Source organism: Budorcas taxicolor, chromosome 16, assembly GCF_023091745.1.
Source record: "Budorcas taxicolor isolate Tak-1 chromosome 16, Takin1.1, whole genome shotgun sequence".
In the NCBI taxonomy this organism is placed as follows: domain Eukaryota; kingdom Metazoa; phylum Chordata; class Mammalia; order Artiodactyla; family Bovidae; genus Budorcas; species Budorcas taxicolor.
Window position 1 is genome coordinate 7,806,015 of NC_068925.1, and position 14,161 is coordinate 7,820,175.

The 14,161-nt window shown below is 39.2% G+C and overlaps 1 protein-coding gene across 1 annotated transcript in view; it reads right to left on the reverse strand.

Moving 5' to 3' along the window:
- The window catches only part of LOC128061749 (complement factor H-like), an 80,302-nt gene that overhangs the window by 64,371 nt on the left and 1,770 nt on the right, over positions 1-14,161 (reverse strand). The window contains exon 2 of the mRNA XM_052654125.1: positions 6,196-6,283. Coding sequence (XP_052510085.1) covers positions 6,196-6,283 — 88 coding nt within the window. The remainder of the gene's footprint in view (positions 1-6,195; positions 6,284-14,161) is intronic.

The following is a 14,161-nucleotide window of genomic DNA, read 5'->3' on the forward strand; positions in this document are numbered from 1 at the left end:
ATAAATTAAAAAAAAAATTATAGTAGAGCTTAAAAACAATCATATAAATTATAGCACAATCCCTTCATTTACATGCTATTTATGTATGGGTTTTATGATTATCAATTTCCTAATGTTGTTAACATATAATTGACATAAAGCACTGCATAAGTTTCAGGTGTATGGCCTAATGATGTAATTTACATATATCCTGAAATGATTACAACAATAAGGTTTGTGAATATCCATCATCTCATACAGATATAAAAGTAAAGAAAAATGAATTTGTGATGAGAACTCAGGACTTACCATCCTATTAACTTTCATACTTAAGATACAGCAGAATTAGTCATATTAATCATGTTGTACACTACATTCTTAGTACTAATCTATCTCACAGCAGGAAGTTGGTACCTTTTGACTGGCTTCATCCAGTTCCCCTATCTCCAGGCCTAGCCTACCGTAATCACAAATGAGATTTATTTTTCAAAGTATTTGTTTGTTCTTTTAAGTACAGTTGGCCTACAACATTCTGTTACTTTCTGTTACACAGTGTAGTGATTCCATGTTTCTGTCCATTTCAAAATAATTGCCACAGTAAGTCTAGTTACAATCTAGCAAGATTTTAAAAATTGCATAATTATTGACTAAATGCTCTGCACTGAATATTTCATGTTTATGACTCATCTATTTTGCACCTGGAAGTTTCTCCCCTTAACCTCTCCCTCACCAGAGGATCTGGAGTGCATCCCTTAAAAAGACACATACAGAATTGTTCATTGCAGCTTTATTCATAAATGGCAAAAATGCAATTGTTCCCATGAACATTGAGAAAATGGATAAAACATTTGTAGCATTGTCATATGACTGATTAATACACACTAATTTAGAAAATGATAGACAGTGATTTGGGATAATCTCACAACTCTTGTAAATGGAAAAAAATCAAACACACTCACTAAGTACATATCTTATAATTTCATTGGTAGGCTTTCGAAAGGTTGAAAACCTCGTCATGAAGGTGGTGCCTACGAGGTAACATGTGGTACAGAATGGGAAGAGACACAAGGAAATCTGAGGATGTGTTGGACATTTACTCAATTTAGTCCTGGGTAGTAGTTACACAGGCATACATGTGTGTTAAAAAAAATTATCAATCACATTAAGATTAACTTTAGGTGTTTAGCTATTTCTATGTTTAACATTGCTTTAAAAATTACCATTTTCACAATAAAATGTAAAGTTAAATCACAGCAGGATCCTCTATGACCCACCTCCCAGAATACTGGAAATAAAAGCAAAAATAAACAAATGGGATCTAATTAAAATTAAAAGCTTCTGCACAACAAAGGAAACTATAAGTAAGGTGAAAAGACAGCCTTTGGAATGGGAGAAAATAATAGCAAATGAAGCAACTGACAAACAACTAATCTCAAAAATATACAAGCAACTTATGCAGCTCAACTCCAGAAAAATAAATGACCCAATCAAAAAATGGGCCAAAGAACTAAATAGACATTTCTCCAAAGAAGACATACGGATGGCTAACAAACACATGAAAAGATGCTCAACATCACTCATTATCAGAGAAATGCAAATCAAAACCACAATGAGGTACCATTTCACACCAGTCAGAATGGCTGCGATCCAAAAGTCTACAAGCAATAAATGCTGGAGAGGGTGTGGAGAAAAGGGAACCCTCTTACACTGTTGGTGGGGATGCAAACTAGTACAGACACTATGGAGAACAGTGTGGAGATTCCTTAAAAAACTGGACATAGAACTGCCTTATGACCCAGCAATCCCACCGCTGGGCATACACACCGAGGAAACCAGAATTGAAAGAGACACGTGTACCCCAATGTTCATCACAGCACTGTTTATAACAGCCAGAACATGGAAGCAACCTAGTTGTCCATCAGCCGATGAATGGATCAGAAAGCTGTGGTACATATACACAATGGAGTATTACTCAGCCATTAAAAAGAATACATTTGAATCCATTCTAATGAGGTGGAGGAAACTGGAGCCTATTATACAGAGTGAAGTAAGCCAGAAAGAAAAATACCAATACAGTATACTAACACATATATATGGAATTTAGAAAGATGGTAATGATAACCCTGTATGCGAGACAGCAAAAGAGACACAGATGTATAGAACAGTCTTTTGGATTCTATGGGAGACGGAGAGGGTGGGATGATTTGGAGAATGGCATTGAAACATGTATAATATCATATAAGAAACGAACCACAAGTCTAGGTTCAATGCAGGATACAGGATGCTTGGGGCTGGTGCACTGGGATGACCCAGAGAGATGGTATGCGGAGGGAAGTGGAAGGGGGGTTCAGGATTGGGAACACGTGTACACCCGTGGCGGATTCATGTTGATGTATGGCAAAACCAATACAGTATTGTAAAATAAAATATAGTTTTTAAAAAAAAAAACTATAAAAAAAAAAGTTTTAATGAACCAGATAACCATGATGGTGTGACACTCACCTAGAGCCAGAAATCCTGGAGTGTGAAGTCAAGTGGGCCTTAGGAAGCATTACTACAAACAAAGCCAGTGGAGTTGATGCGGTTCCAGCTGTGCTATTTCAAATCCTAAAAGATAATGGCAATAAAGTGCTGCACTCAATATGCCATCTAATTTTGAAAACTCAGCAGAGGCCCCAGGGCTGGAAAAGGTCAGTTTTCTTTCTAATCTCAAAGAAGGACAATGCCATAGAATATTCAAACTATCATATAATTATGTTCATTTCACATATTGTCAATATAATGCTCAAAACTTTTCAAGCTAAGCTTCAAAAGTATGTGAACTGAACGGAGACTTCCAGATCTATAAGCTGGATTTAGAAAAGGCAGAAGAACCAGAGATCAAATTGCCAACATCTGTTGCATCATAGATAAAGCAAGGGAATTCCAGAGAAACATATACTTCTCCTTCATTGACTACACTAAAGCCTTTGACTTTGTGGATCACAACAAACTGTGGAAAATTCAGGAGACAAGCATTCCAGACCACCTTGGAAACCTGTACACAGGTCAAGAAGCAATAGTTAGAACCAGACATAGAACAATGACTCAGTTCCAAATTGGGATAGAAGTACATCAAGGCTGTATATTGTTATCCTGTTGTTTAACTTTATGTGGAGTACATCATGTGCAATGCTGGGATGGATGACTCACAAACTGAAATCAAGATTGCCAGATAAATATTAACAACCTCAGATGTGCCGATGACACCAGCTCTGTGCAGAGAGCCAAGATGAACTGAAGAATCTCTTGATGAAGGTGAAAAAATAGAGTGAAAAGGCTGGCTTAAAGCTCAGCATGAAAAAGCTGAGATTATGGCATCCAGTCCCGTCACTTCATGAGAAATAGATGGGGAAACAATGGAAATAGAGACAGATTTCATTTTTGAGGACTCAAAAATCACTGACAAGAGTTACTGCAGCCTCAAAATTAAAAAGAAAAAAAAAGCTGCTCCTTGGAAGAAAAACTATGACAAATGTAGATAGAATTTTAAAAAGCATCACTTTGCCAAAAAAGGCCTGTATATTCAAGCTATGGTTTTTCCAGTAATCATGTACAGATGTGAGAGGTGGATCATAAAGGAGGCTGTGCACCAAAGAATTGATGCTTTCAAACAGTGGTGTTCTCCTGAGAGTTCTTGGAGGGCGATGAAATGAAACCAGTCAATCCTAAAGGAAATCCACCCTGTATATTCATTGGAAGGACTGATGCTGAAGCTGAAACTCCAATACTTGGACCACCTGATGTGAAGAGCTAACTCATTGGAAAAGACCTTGATGTTGGGAAAGATTGAGGAAAGGAGGAGAAGGGGTTGACAGAGGATGAGATGGTTGGATGGCATCATTGACCCAATGGATATGAATTTGAGCAAACTCCTAGAGATAGTGAGAGACAAGAAAGCCTGGTGAGGTGCTGTCCAAGGGGTTGCAAATAGTGGTACAAAAGTGACTGAACAACAAAATGAAGCTTATTCCACCAGATAGCACTGTTCAGCCTCTAAAGAAGGTGTTTTTTTGTTGTTGTTGTTTGTTTGTTTGTTTTAATTATTCTGTGGACAAGGAAGGAAGGAGCCTTGAAGATTCTGAGACTCTTTTTGCTTTAATATACATTTCAAAAGATGATGTGGGAAATAGGCAATGTCATGATGTTAAACATTTTGTATATTTTTTTCCAGAGCTGAGACTGAAATAAGAAATGGGGCATGGATAGACTTATATTTGTATGAATTAAATATTCTGCAAAGTAGAAAGAATGTAACCAAATCCTGGTAGGAGAAGGAAGAGATGAGTGGAATAAAAACACTGACCACTGAGAAGTAGGTGAGTGTTCAAACATTCCACTTAACAACTGGTAGTAAGATGTCAAAAGGTGGAGTATAATGAAAACAGGAATGGTGTTCTATGAAATGTACTATACAGGTTTAGACATATAGAAAAGCACAAAACTTTTGCAGATAACAAAGTAAATGTAAAAGCACAAAAGGAAAGAGGAGTGTATATATTTCAACATAAGATGCTATAGCAGTTTCCACCAAACATGAGTCATATTTATAAGCATGTACAGTGTGAAATTGTCTATTAAAGAAAGGGTCCTTCAACTGACTTAACTTTATTCTGTCCTTACACAAGGAGCACACCTAATCAGAGTGACCTAGGAAACTAAACCTGATTTATGCACTGCAATTGGCCAGGCTTGGAGGAGAAAGAGACAGGGTGAGACGTGGGGAGTAAGACAGAGTATTATGAGGTAAGACAGAATTGAGATTTAACAAGAACATTTTGGGCTCCAAAATCACTGCAGATGGTGATTGCAGCCATGAAACTAAAAGATGCTTACTCCTTGGAAGGAAATTTATGACCATAAATTTGATGCATGGGGTCGCAAACAGTTGGACATGAATGAGCGGCTGAACTGAACTGAATGGAACAAATGACTCAGCAGGTGAAGAATCCACCTGCAATGCAGGAGACACAGGAGATGCAGGTTGGATCCCTGGCTCGGGAAAATCCCCTGGAGGAGGGCATGCCAATCCACTGCAGTACTCTTGCGTGAAGAATTCCATGGACAGAGGAGCCTGGCAGGCTACTGTCCATGAGGTTGCAAGGAGTCTGAGAGAACTGAGAGAATAAGCTCACGACCAAGCACACAGAGAAACAAAGGACACTGCACAGTGCAAAAAGTCCAAATCACAATAAAGATTTACCAGGTTGGGAAACTTGTGCTAGATCCAGAAACACAAGGTTCTACTGCTCCTGGATGTACCTTCAGCTTCCAACCACCCCTCTGTTGTTGGAGATACGGTTTTGCAGTTAGTTTTGGGTCTAGGAAATGGCAATCCACTCCAATACTATTGCCTGGAAAATCCCATGGACAGAGGAGCCTGGTAGGCTACAGTCCATGGGGTGGCAAAGAGTCGGACACGATTGAGCAACTTCACTCACTTTCACTTTCTGGGTCTAGAGAAGAAGAGGAACAGGCAAGCAGGAATCTAACAGGATTTTCCCTCTGAATCACCACATCTCCACGTGGAGATCTCTCACCAGATTTCTGTCTCTAACTACTGTGGGCAACTGCCTCACTGGTAGAGCTGGAGAAATCTTCTGGTTTCTGATTTCCCACTCCAATCTATGGGCAAAACTCAGGGAAAACCTGAAAACCAAAAGAATCTGAAACAGTTTATAAGCGCTAACCTCTAAGAGGGAATAGCAGTGTGTAGAAGGTGGATGTGGTGCTTGGCAACACCAGTGAATAATCAGTGTAGTTCACCATTGTCCACCACAATAACAACAATGATGCTTCTACATAACAATATTAAATCTGTCTCCTAAAATGAAGATTCCTTTGTTCTCTTTCTATCGACTGAAGTTAAAACTTCCAAGAGTCACCTTATTTATATTTGGTGACATTATTACCTTTTCAATTTAGTCACAACTCCACACAGGTGTCTTGTATTTTGAAAAAGGGAATGATTTTTCTTTAAAACCATAAAGTCAAAGAGGAAAATGTGGTTAAAAATTTACAAGTATGTTTATAAGAGTCAAACTAGAAAGCACAATGAAACAATCCTCAAAGCAGACTCAAAAGTAGACTCTGTTGAAATTATAAATTCATTTTTATACACCTGATAGTATATCTGTCTTGTCTTCAGCTGGCAATGGAAAAGTCCATGTCCCTTACCTTGTGGGGTTAACGTAAACTTCATTTCCAAGTGGTCAGAATCTAGAGGGATCTCACACTTAATCGGTTCCTGCTGTCTTCTATTAACCTTAATAGGAACATGGAATAGTGTGCAAGGGAGAAGCCTCAGAGAATATCCTTATCCAAATATAGTTTCCTGTCCACATCATGTAGCAATAGAAAATGGCCGTTTGGTGGCTGAGTTCAATGTCCCCAGCCTGTGTTCATATCGATTTCTATTCCTGACAGTTCAATGACATAAAAGGCTTAAGACAACAGATAGTTACTTTCCACTTCCAGGAAAGGGAAATATCCATTTTTCCAGTGAAAAGATCTTATACTATGACCTAAACCTTGCACTTTGGCAGAATAAGAATTTGTAAGCCTGGAAAAAGAATGTTATTAGTGATTGTACATCTTAACAAATGCAGACAACCTAACACTAATACTAACACAAACACTAATACTTGGTAAAAAAGAAATACAAGAAATCAAGTTCTTGCAAAGACAAATAGAAATTTTCTTTGTTCAATATACAGCCATTGATATGATACAGTGCCAATATGTACCATCCTAACAAATTTGCAGTAATGTTAGGGTTTGTGATGTTGTGATTTTTCAATAAAAAAAGATATAGTTGGTCTTTATCCCCATTTTGGGCACAGAACTCCAGAAACTCTTGGAATTTCCAAATGTCTTTTGTTATGTTAATATGTTAACACTTTTGTTATGTTAATATGTTAATATGTTAACACTTATGTTAATACAGTGACTTTTAGAAATCTTCTAATGATGGAGGCTAGTTGCCTGGGGAATCAACCATATGACTAGATGGTTAAAACCACGATCCTACCCTCCTGATGTCTAGCGAAGGGCAAGGGACTGGAGGTTTCATCAGTTAGCAATGGTGAATAAATAAATAATTTATGCCCATGTAGTGATGCGCTGGTTTGAGAACCTCCAGGACTCATAGCTTAGAGGAACTGGGGGTGTGGAGGCCTGGAAGAGCATGGAAGCTCTGCACTTAGTAGCTTCCTGCTGTCTTCTATTAACTTCTATCACACCTTGCCCTGGGCCTCCCTTCCATCTGGCTGGTCATGAGTTAATCCAGTGAGTTTCTTTTGAGTTCCAGGGGCCACACTAGCAAAGCAACTGAACCTGAAGACGAAGTTGTAGCTACATCCAATCTTAGTGATTAGACCAGAAGTGCAGGGTCACATGGATTTGTCATCAGCTTCTGAAGTGGGAAGGGTGGCATGTTTGCGGGACTGAGCCCTTAACCTCTGGGATCTGAAGCTGTTCCAGGTAGATGATAATAGTATGTACTAAATTGTAGGATACTCAGCTTGTGTTGGAGAATTGCTTGGATGTATGGAAAACATACACATACACATCATGATAGAAAAGATCATCAAACTACTTGAATAGCATATTTCAGTTGGGATAACAAATAGACTTGTCCTCAGTGGGAATAAACTTACAGCTAAGTGTGGTAATTGAAAATGTTCAGTTTCACAAAGTGAACTTTACACAGTTTCAGTTATGCTTCTTGTCTTCCCTGCACTGTCTTCTTCATATGTGGTTGTTGTTGTTGTTGTTGTGGGTCAGTCACTCAGTCGTGTCTGACTCTTTGCAACCCCATGGACTGCAGCATACCAGGCTTCCCTGTCCTTCCTAAGTACCATTTACTAACTTGACACCTGTCTAGGTTTGTTATAACCCTCTTTAAAGGAGCAAGCATGCTTTAATTTCATGGCTGCAGTCATTGAGATAGTGTACTGAAACAGAGACATCAGATTCCTGACAAGGCCCATTCAGTCAAAGCTATGGTTTTTCCAGTAGTCATGGATGGATCTGAGAGTTGCACCATAAAGAAAGGTGAGCACTGAGGAGACGGTGCTTTTGAACTGCAGTGCTGGAAAAGACTCTTGAGAGTCTTTGAAGTGTAAGATCAAACCAGTCAATTGTAAAGGAAATCAATCCTGAATATTCATTGGAAGGAATAATGCTGAAGCTGAAGCTCCAATACTCTGGCCACCTGATGCAAAGAGCTGACTCATTGGAAAAGACCCTGATGCTGAGAAACATTGAAGACAAAAGAAGGGGGCGGCAGAGGATGAGATGGGTTAGATAGCATCATAGACTGAATGGACATGAAAGACTTCAGGCGACAGTAGAGGACAGAGGAGCCTGGCGTGCTACAGTCCATGGGGTCACAGAGTCAGACACTGGTTAGTGATTGATCAACAGCAAACCTGACAGCTGACCTTGTATGAGTAACTGAACTGTGCCACTTCTTAAAGTTTTAGGGGAGAACTTCCTGCTTATTCTCTTTTTAAAAAATATTTATTTGTTTTAAGTGATTGATGATTGCATTTCAATATTGGTTTGAATCTGTCATACATCAACATGAAGTAACCATGCTAAGTCACTTCAGTCGTGTCCAACTCTGTGCGACCCCATAGATGGCAGCCCACCAGGCTCCCCCGTCCCTGGGATTCTCCAGGCAAGAACACTGGAGTGGGTTGCCATTTCCTTCTCCAATGCATGAAGGTGAAAAGAGAAAGTGAAGTTGCTCAGTCGTGTCTGACTCTTAGCGACCCCATGGACTGCAGCCCACCAGGCTCCTCCGTCCATGGGATTTTCCAGGCAAGAGTACCGGAGTGAGGTGCCATTGCCTTCTCCATATGAAGTAACCATAGTTGTACGTATATCCCCTCCCTCGTGAATCTCCCTCCCACCTCTCACCCATTCCCACCACATCTAGGTTATCACAGAGCCCTGGTTTTGTGTTCCCTGAGTCATACAGCAAATTCCTGTTGGTATCTGTTTACATATGTTAGTGTATATGCATCCATGCTGCTCTCTCCATTCATCTCACCCTCTTCCTCTTCTCCCCCACCCTTGACCATAAGCCTGTTCTCTATGTCTGTATCTCCATTGCTGCTCTGTGAACAGGTTCATCAGTACCACGCTTATAAGTACATTAATATACAATATAGATTTTTCTCTTTGTGACTTACTTCGCTCTGTATAATAGACTCTAGGTTCTTCCACCTCATCAGAACTGACTCAAATGCACTCCTTTTTATGACTGAGTAGTATTCCATTGTATATAGGTACCATCGTTTCTTTGTCTATTAAACTGTCGATGGATATCTAGGTTGTTTGCATGCATTGTCTATCATATATAGTGCTACAATGAACACTGGGGTACAGGTTTCCTTTTTAGTTTTGATTTCTTCAGGGTATATGCCTAGTAGTGGTATTGCTAGGTCATAGGGTGGTTTTATTCCTAGTTTTATTTTAAGGAATGACCATACTATCTTCCATAGTGGCTGTGTCAGTTTACATTCCCACCAGAAGCACAGAAAGGTTCCCTTTCTCCAGACCCTCTTCAACACTTCTTCTTTATGAATTTTTTGATTATGGCCATTTGGTCTGGTGTGAGGTGATATCTCATAGTAGCTCTGATTAGCATGTCTCTAATAATGAGTGATGTTCATGGGTTTATTGATGCTTTTGAACTGTGGTGTTGGAGAAGACTCTTGAGAGTCCCTTGGACTGCAAGGAGATACAACCAGTCCATTCTGAAGGAGATCAATCCTGGGATTTCTCTGGAAGGAATGATGCTAAAGCTGAAACTCCAGTACTTTGGCCACCTCAGGCGAAGTGTTGACCAATTGGAAAAGACTCTGATGCTGGGAGGGATTGGGGGCAGGAGGAAAAGGGGACAACAGAGGATGAGATGGCTGGATGGCATCACCGACTCAATGGACATCAGTTTGAGTGAACTCCGGGAGTTGGTGATGGACAGGGAGGTCTGGAGTGCTGTAATTAATGGGATCACAAAGAGTAGGACACAACTGTACGACTGAACTGAACTGAACTGAGAGGTCTTCTTTCGAGAAATGTCTGTTTAAGTCTTTTGCCCACTTTCTGATGGGCTTGTTTGTTTTTCTGGTATTGAGTTGTATGAGCTGCTTGCATATTTTTGAAATTAATAATTCAGCAATTGTTTCCTTTGCTTTTATTTTGTTCCATCCTGAGGGTTGTCTTTACACTTTGTTTATAGATTCCTTTGCTGTGAAAAATCTTATAAGTTTAATTAGGTCCCACTTATTTATTTTGGGTTTTATTTCCATTATTTTAGGAGGTGAGTCATGAAAGATCATGCGGTTATTTATGTCATACAGTATTCTGCCTATGTGTTCTTTTAAGAGTTTTATAGTGTTTTATAAAGTTTGGAAGGATAGGTATTAGCTCTTGTCTTAATGTTTTATGGAATTCACCTGTGAAGCCGTCTGGCCTTGGGCTTTTGTCTTGGGGGAGATTATTGATCACAGTTTCAACTTCAGCGTTTCTTTTTTTTTTTAATTTTTATTTTTACTTTATTTATTTATTTATTATTTACTGTATTGGTTTCATGTCAATGTATGGCAAAACTTCAGTGTTTCTAATTGTCTTATTCATAATTACTATTTCTTCCTGGTTCAGTCTTGAATTGAAGGAGGTAGAACTTTCCTAAAAATCTGTCCATTTTCTCTAGGCTGTCTATTTTCTTAGCATACAGTTGCTCTTATTAGTCTTATGATCTTTTGTATTTCTGCATTGTCTGTTGTGACCACTCCTTTCTCATTCCTAATTCTGTTGATTTTATTTTCACCCTTTTTTTCTTGATGAGCCTGGCTAATGATTCTTTATCTTCTCAAAGAACCTGCTTTTCGTTATCAATCTTTACTATTGTTTCCTTCACTTCTTTTTCTTTTTGTAATATAAATTTATATATTTTAATTGGAGGCCAATTATCTTACAATATTGTAGTGGTTTTGCCATAAATTGACATGGACCCACCATAGGTATACATGTGTTCCTCATCCTGAAACCTCTCCCACCTCCCTCCCCTTCCCACTCCTCTGGGTCATCCCAGTGCATAAGCCCCAAGTGCCCTGTCTCACGCATCAAACCTGGACTGGCAATCTATTTCACATATGATAATATACATGTTTCAATGCAATTCTCCCAAATCATCCCACCCTGGCACTTTCCCATAGAGTTCAAAAGACTGTTCTATACATCTGTGTCTCTTTTGCTCTCTTGCATATAGGTTACTGTTACCATCTTTCTAAATTTCATATATATGTGTTAGTATACTGTATTGGTGTTTTTCTTTCTGGCTTACTTCACTCTGAATAATAGGCTCCAGTTTCATCCACCTCATTAGAACTGATACAAATGTATTCTTTTTAATGGCGGAGTAATATTCCATTGTGTATATGTACCACTACTTTCTTATCCATTTGTCTGCTGATGGACATCTAGGTTGTTCAGCCTCCATATGTTTGTATTTTTAATAGTTTCTTTTTCCTGTAGTTGACATCCAGTCTTACTGCATTGTGGTCAGAAAAGATGCTTGGAATGATTTCAACTTTTTTGAATTTACCAAGGCTAGATTTATGGCCCAGGATGTGCTCTATCCTGCAGAAGGTTCCATGTGCACTTGAGAAACAGGTAAAATTCATTGTTTTAGGGTGAAATGTCCTATAGAGATCAATTAGGTCTAACTAGTCTATTGTATTATTTAAAGTTTCTGCTTCCTTGTTAATTTTCTGTTTAGTGGATCTACCCATAGGTGTGAGTGGGGTATTAAAGTCCCCCATTATTATTGTGCTATTGTTAATTTCTCCTTTCATACTTGTTAGCATTTTCTTACATATTGTGGTGCTCCTGTGTTGGGTGCATATATAATTGTTATATCTTCTTGTTGGGTTGATTCTTTGATCATTATGTAGTGTCCTTCTTTGTCTCTATTCACAACATTTACTTTAAAGTCTATTTTATCTGATATGAGTATTGCTTCTCCTGCTTTCTTTTGGTCTCCATTTGCATGAAATATCTTTCCCTGCCCTTCACTTTCAGTCTGTATGTGTCCCTTGTTTTGAGGTGGGTCTCTTGTAGACAACATATATAGGGGTCTTGTTTTCATATCCATTCAACTGGTCTTTGTTTTTTGGTTGGGGCATTCAACCCATTCATATTTAAGGTAATTATTGATACGTATGATCCCGTTGCCATTCACTTTGTTATTTTGGGTTTGAGGTTATACACCCTTTCTGTGTTTCTTGTGTAGAGAAGATCCTTTAGCATTTGTTGGAGAGCTCTGTTGGTGGTCCTGAATTCTCTCAGTTTTTACTTGTCTGTAAAGCTTTTGTCATATTTGAATGAGATCCTTGCTGGGTACACTAATCTGTGTTGTAGGTTTTTCTCTTTCATCACTTTAAGTATGTCCTGCCATTCCCTTCTGGCCTAAAGAGTTTCTATTGAAAGGTCAGCTGTTCTCCTGATGAGAATCCCCTTGTGTGTTATATTCGTTTTTCCTTTGCTGCTTTTAATATTTGTTCTTTGTGTTTGATCTTTGTTAATTTGATTAATATATGTCTTGGGGTGTTTCGCCTTGGGTTTATCCTGTTTGGGACTCTCTGGGTTTCTTTGACTGGGTGACTATTTCCTTACCAATTTTAGGGAAGTGTTCAAATATTGTTTCCTCAAGTATTTTCTCATGGTCTTTCTTTTTGCCTTCTTCTTCTGGGACGCTGATGATTCGATTCTTGGGGCATTTAACACTGTCCCAGAGTTCTCTGAGGTTGTCCTTATTTCTTTTAATTCTTTTTTTGTTTTTTCCTCTCTGATTCATTTCTACCATTCTATCTTCTACCTCACTAATCCTATCTTCTGCCTCCATTATTCTACTGTTGGTTCCCTCCAGAGTGTTTGTGATCTCATTTATTGCATTATTCATTATATATTGACTCTTTTTTATTTCTTCTAGGTCTTTATTTCTTGCATCTTCTCAATCCTTGTCTCTAGTCTATTTATCTGTAACTCCATTTTGTTTTCAAAATTTTGGATCATTTTCACTATCATTTTTCTGAAATCTTTATCAGGTAGATTCCCTATCTCTTCCTCTTTTGTTTGGCTTGGTGGGCATTTATCCTGTTCCTTTACCTGCTGAGTATTTGTTTATATTGCTGTGTTTGGGGTGGCCTTTCCCTACTCTGGCAGTTTGTGGTTCCTCTTTATTGTGGATGTCCCTCACTGTGGGTGGGGGTGGACAGGTGGCTTGTCAAAGTTTCCTGGTTAGGGAAGCTGTGTCAGTGTTCTGGTGGGTGGAGCTGGATTTCTTCTGTCTGGAGTGCAATGAAGTGTCCAGTAGTGGGTTTTGAGATGTCAGTGGGTTTGGTGTGACATTGGGCAGCCTGTATATTGAAGCTCAGGGCTATGTTCTTGTGTTGCTGGAGAATTTTCATGGTATGTCTTGCTCTGGTTCTTGTTGGCTCTTGGGTAGTGCTTGTTTTCATTGTAGGTATGGAGGCTTTTGATAAGCTCTTATTGATTAATGTTCCCTGGAGTCAGGAGTTCTCTGGTATTCTCAGGATTTGGACTTAAGCCTCCTGCCTCTGGGTTTCAGTCTTATTCTTACAGTAGCCTCAAGACTTCTCCATCTATACAGCACCAATGATAATTAACCTAGAAAGGTTAATGATGAAAAAATTCACCACAGTGAGGGACACCCAGAGAGGTTCACAGAGTTACATGGAAAAGAGAAGAGGGAAGAGGGAAATAGAGGTGACCAGGAGGAGAAGATGGGGAACCAAAAGGGGAGAGAGCAAGTTAGCCAGTAATCACTTCCCTATGTGCTCTCCACAGCCTGGATCCCTCAGAGATGTTCATGGAGTTACACAGAGAAGAGAAGAGGGAGGAAGGAGACTGATGTGGCCAGGAGGCAAAAATGGGGAATCAAGAGGAGAGAGACAGATTCAGCCAGTAATCAGTTCCCTATGTGTTCTCCATAGTCCAGAACACACAAAGAGATTCACAGAGTTGGGTAGAGAATAGAAGGGGGAGAGGGGAGATAGAGACTACCTGGTGGAGAAAAAGCAGAGTCAAAAGGGGGAGATAGCAATCA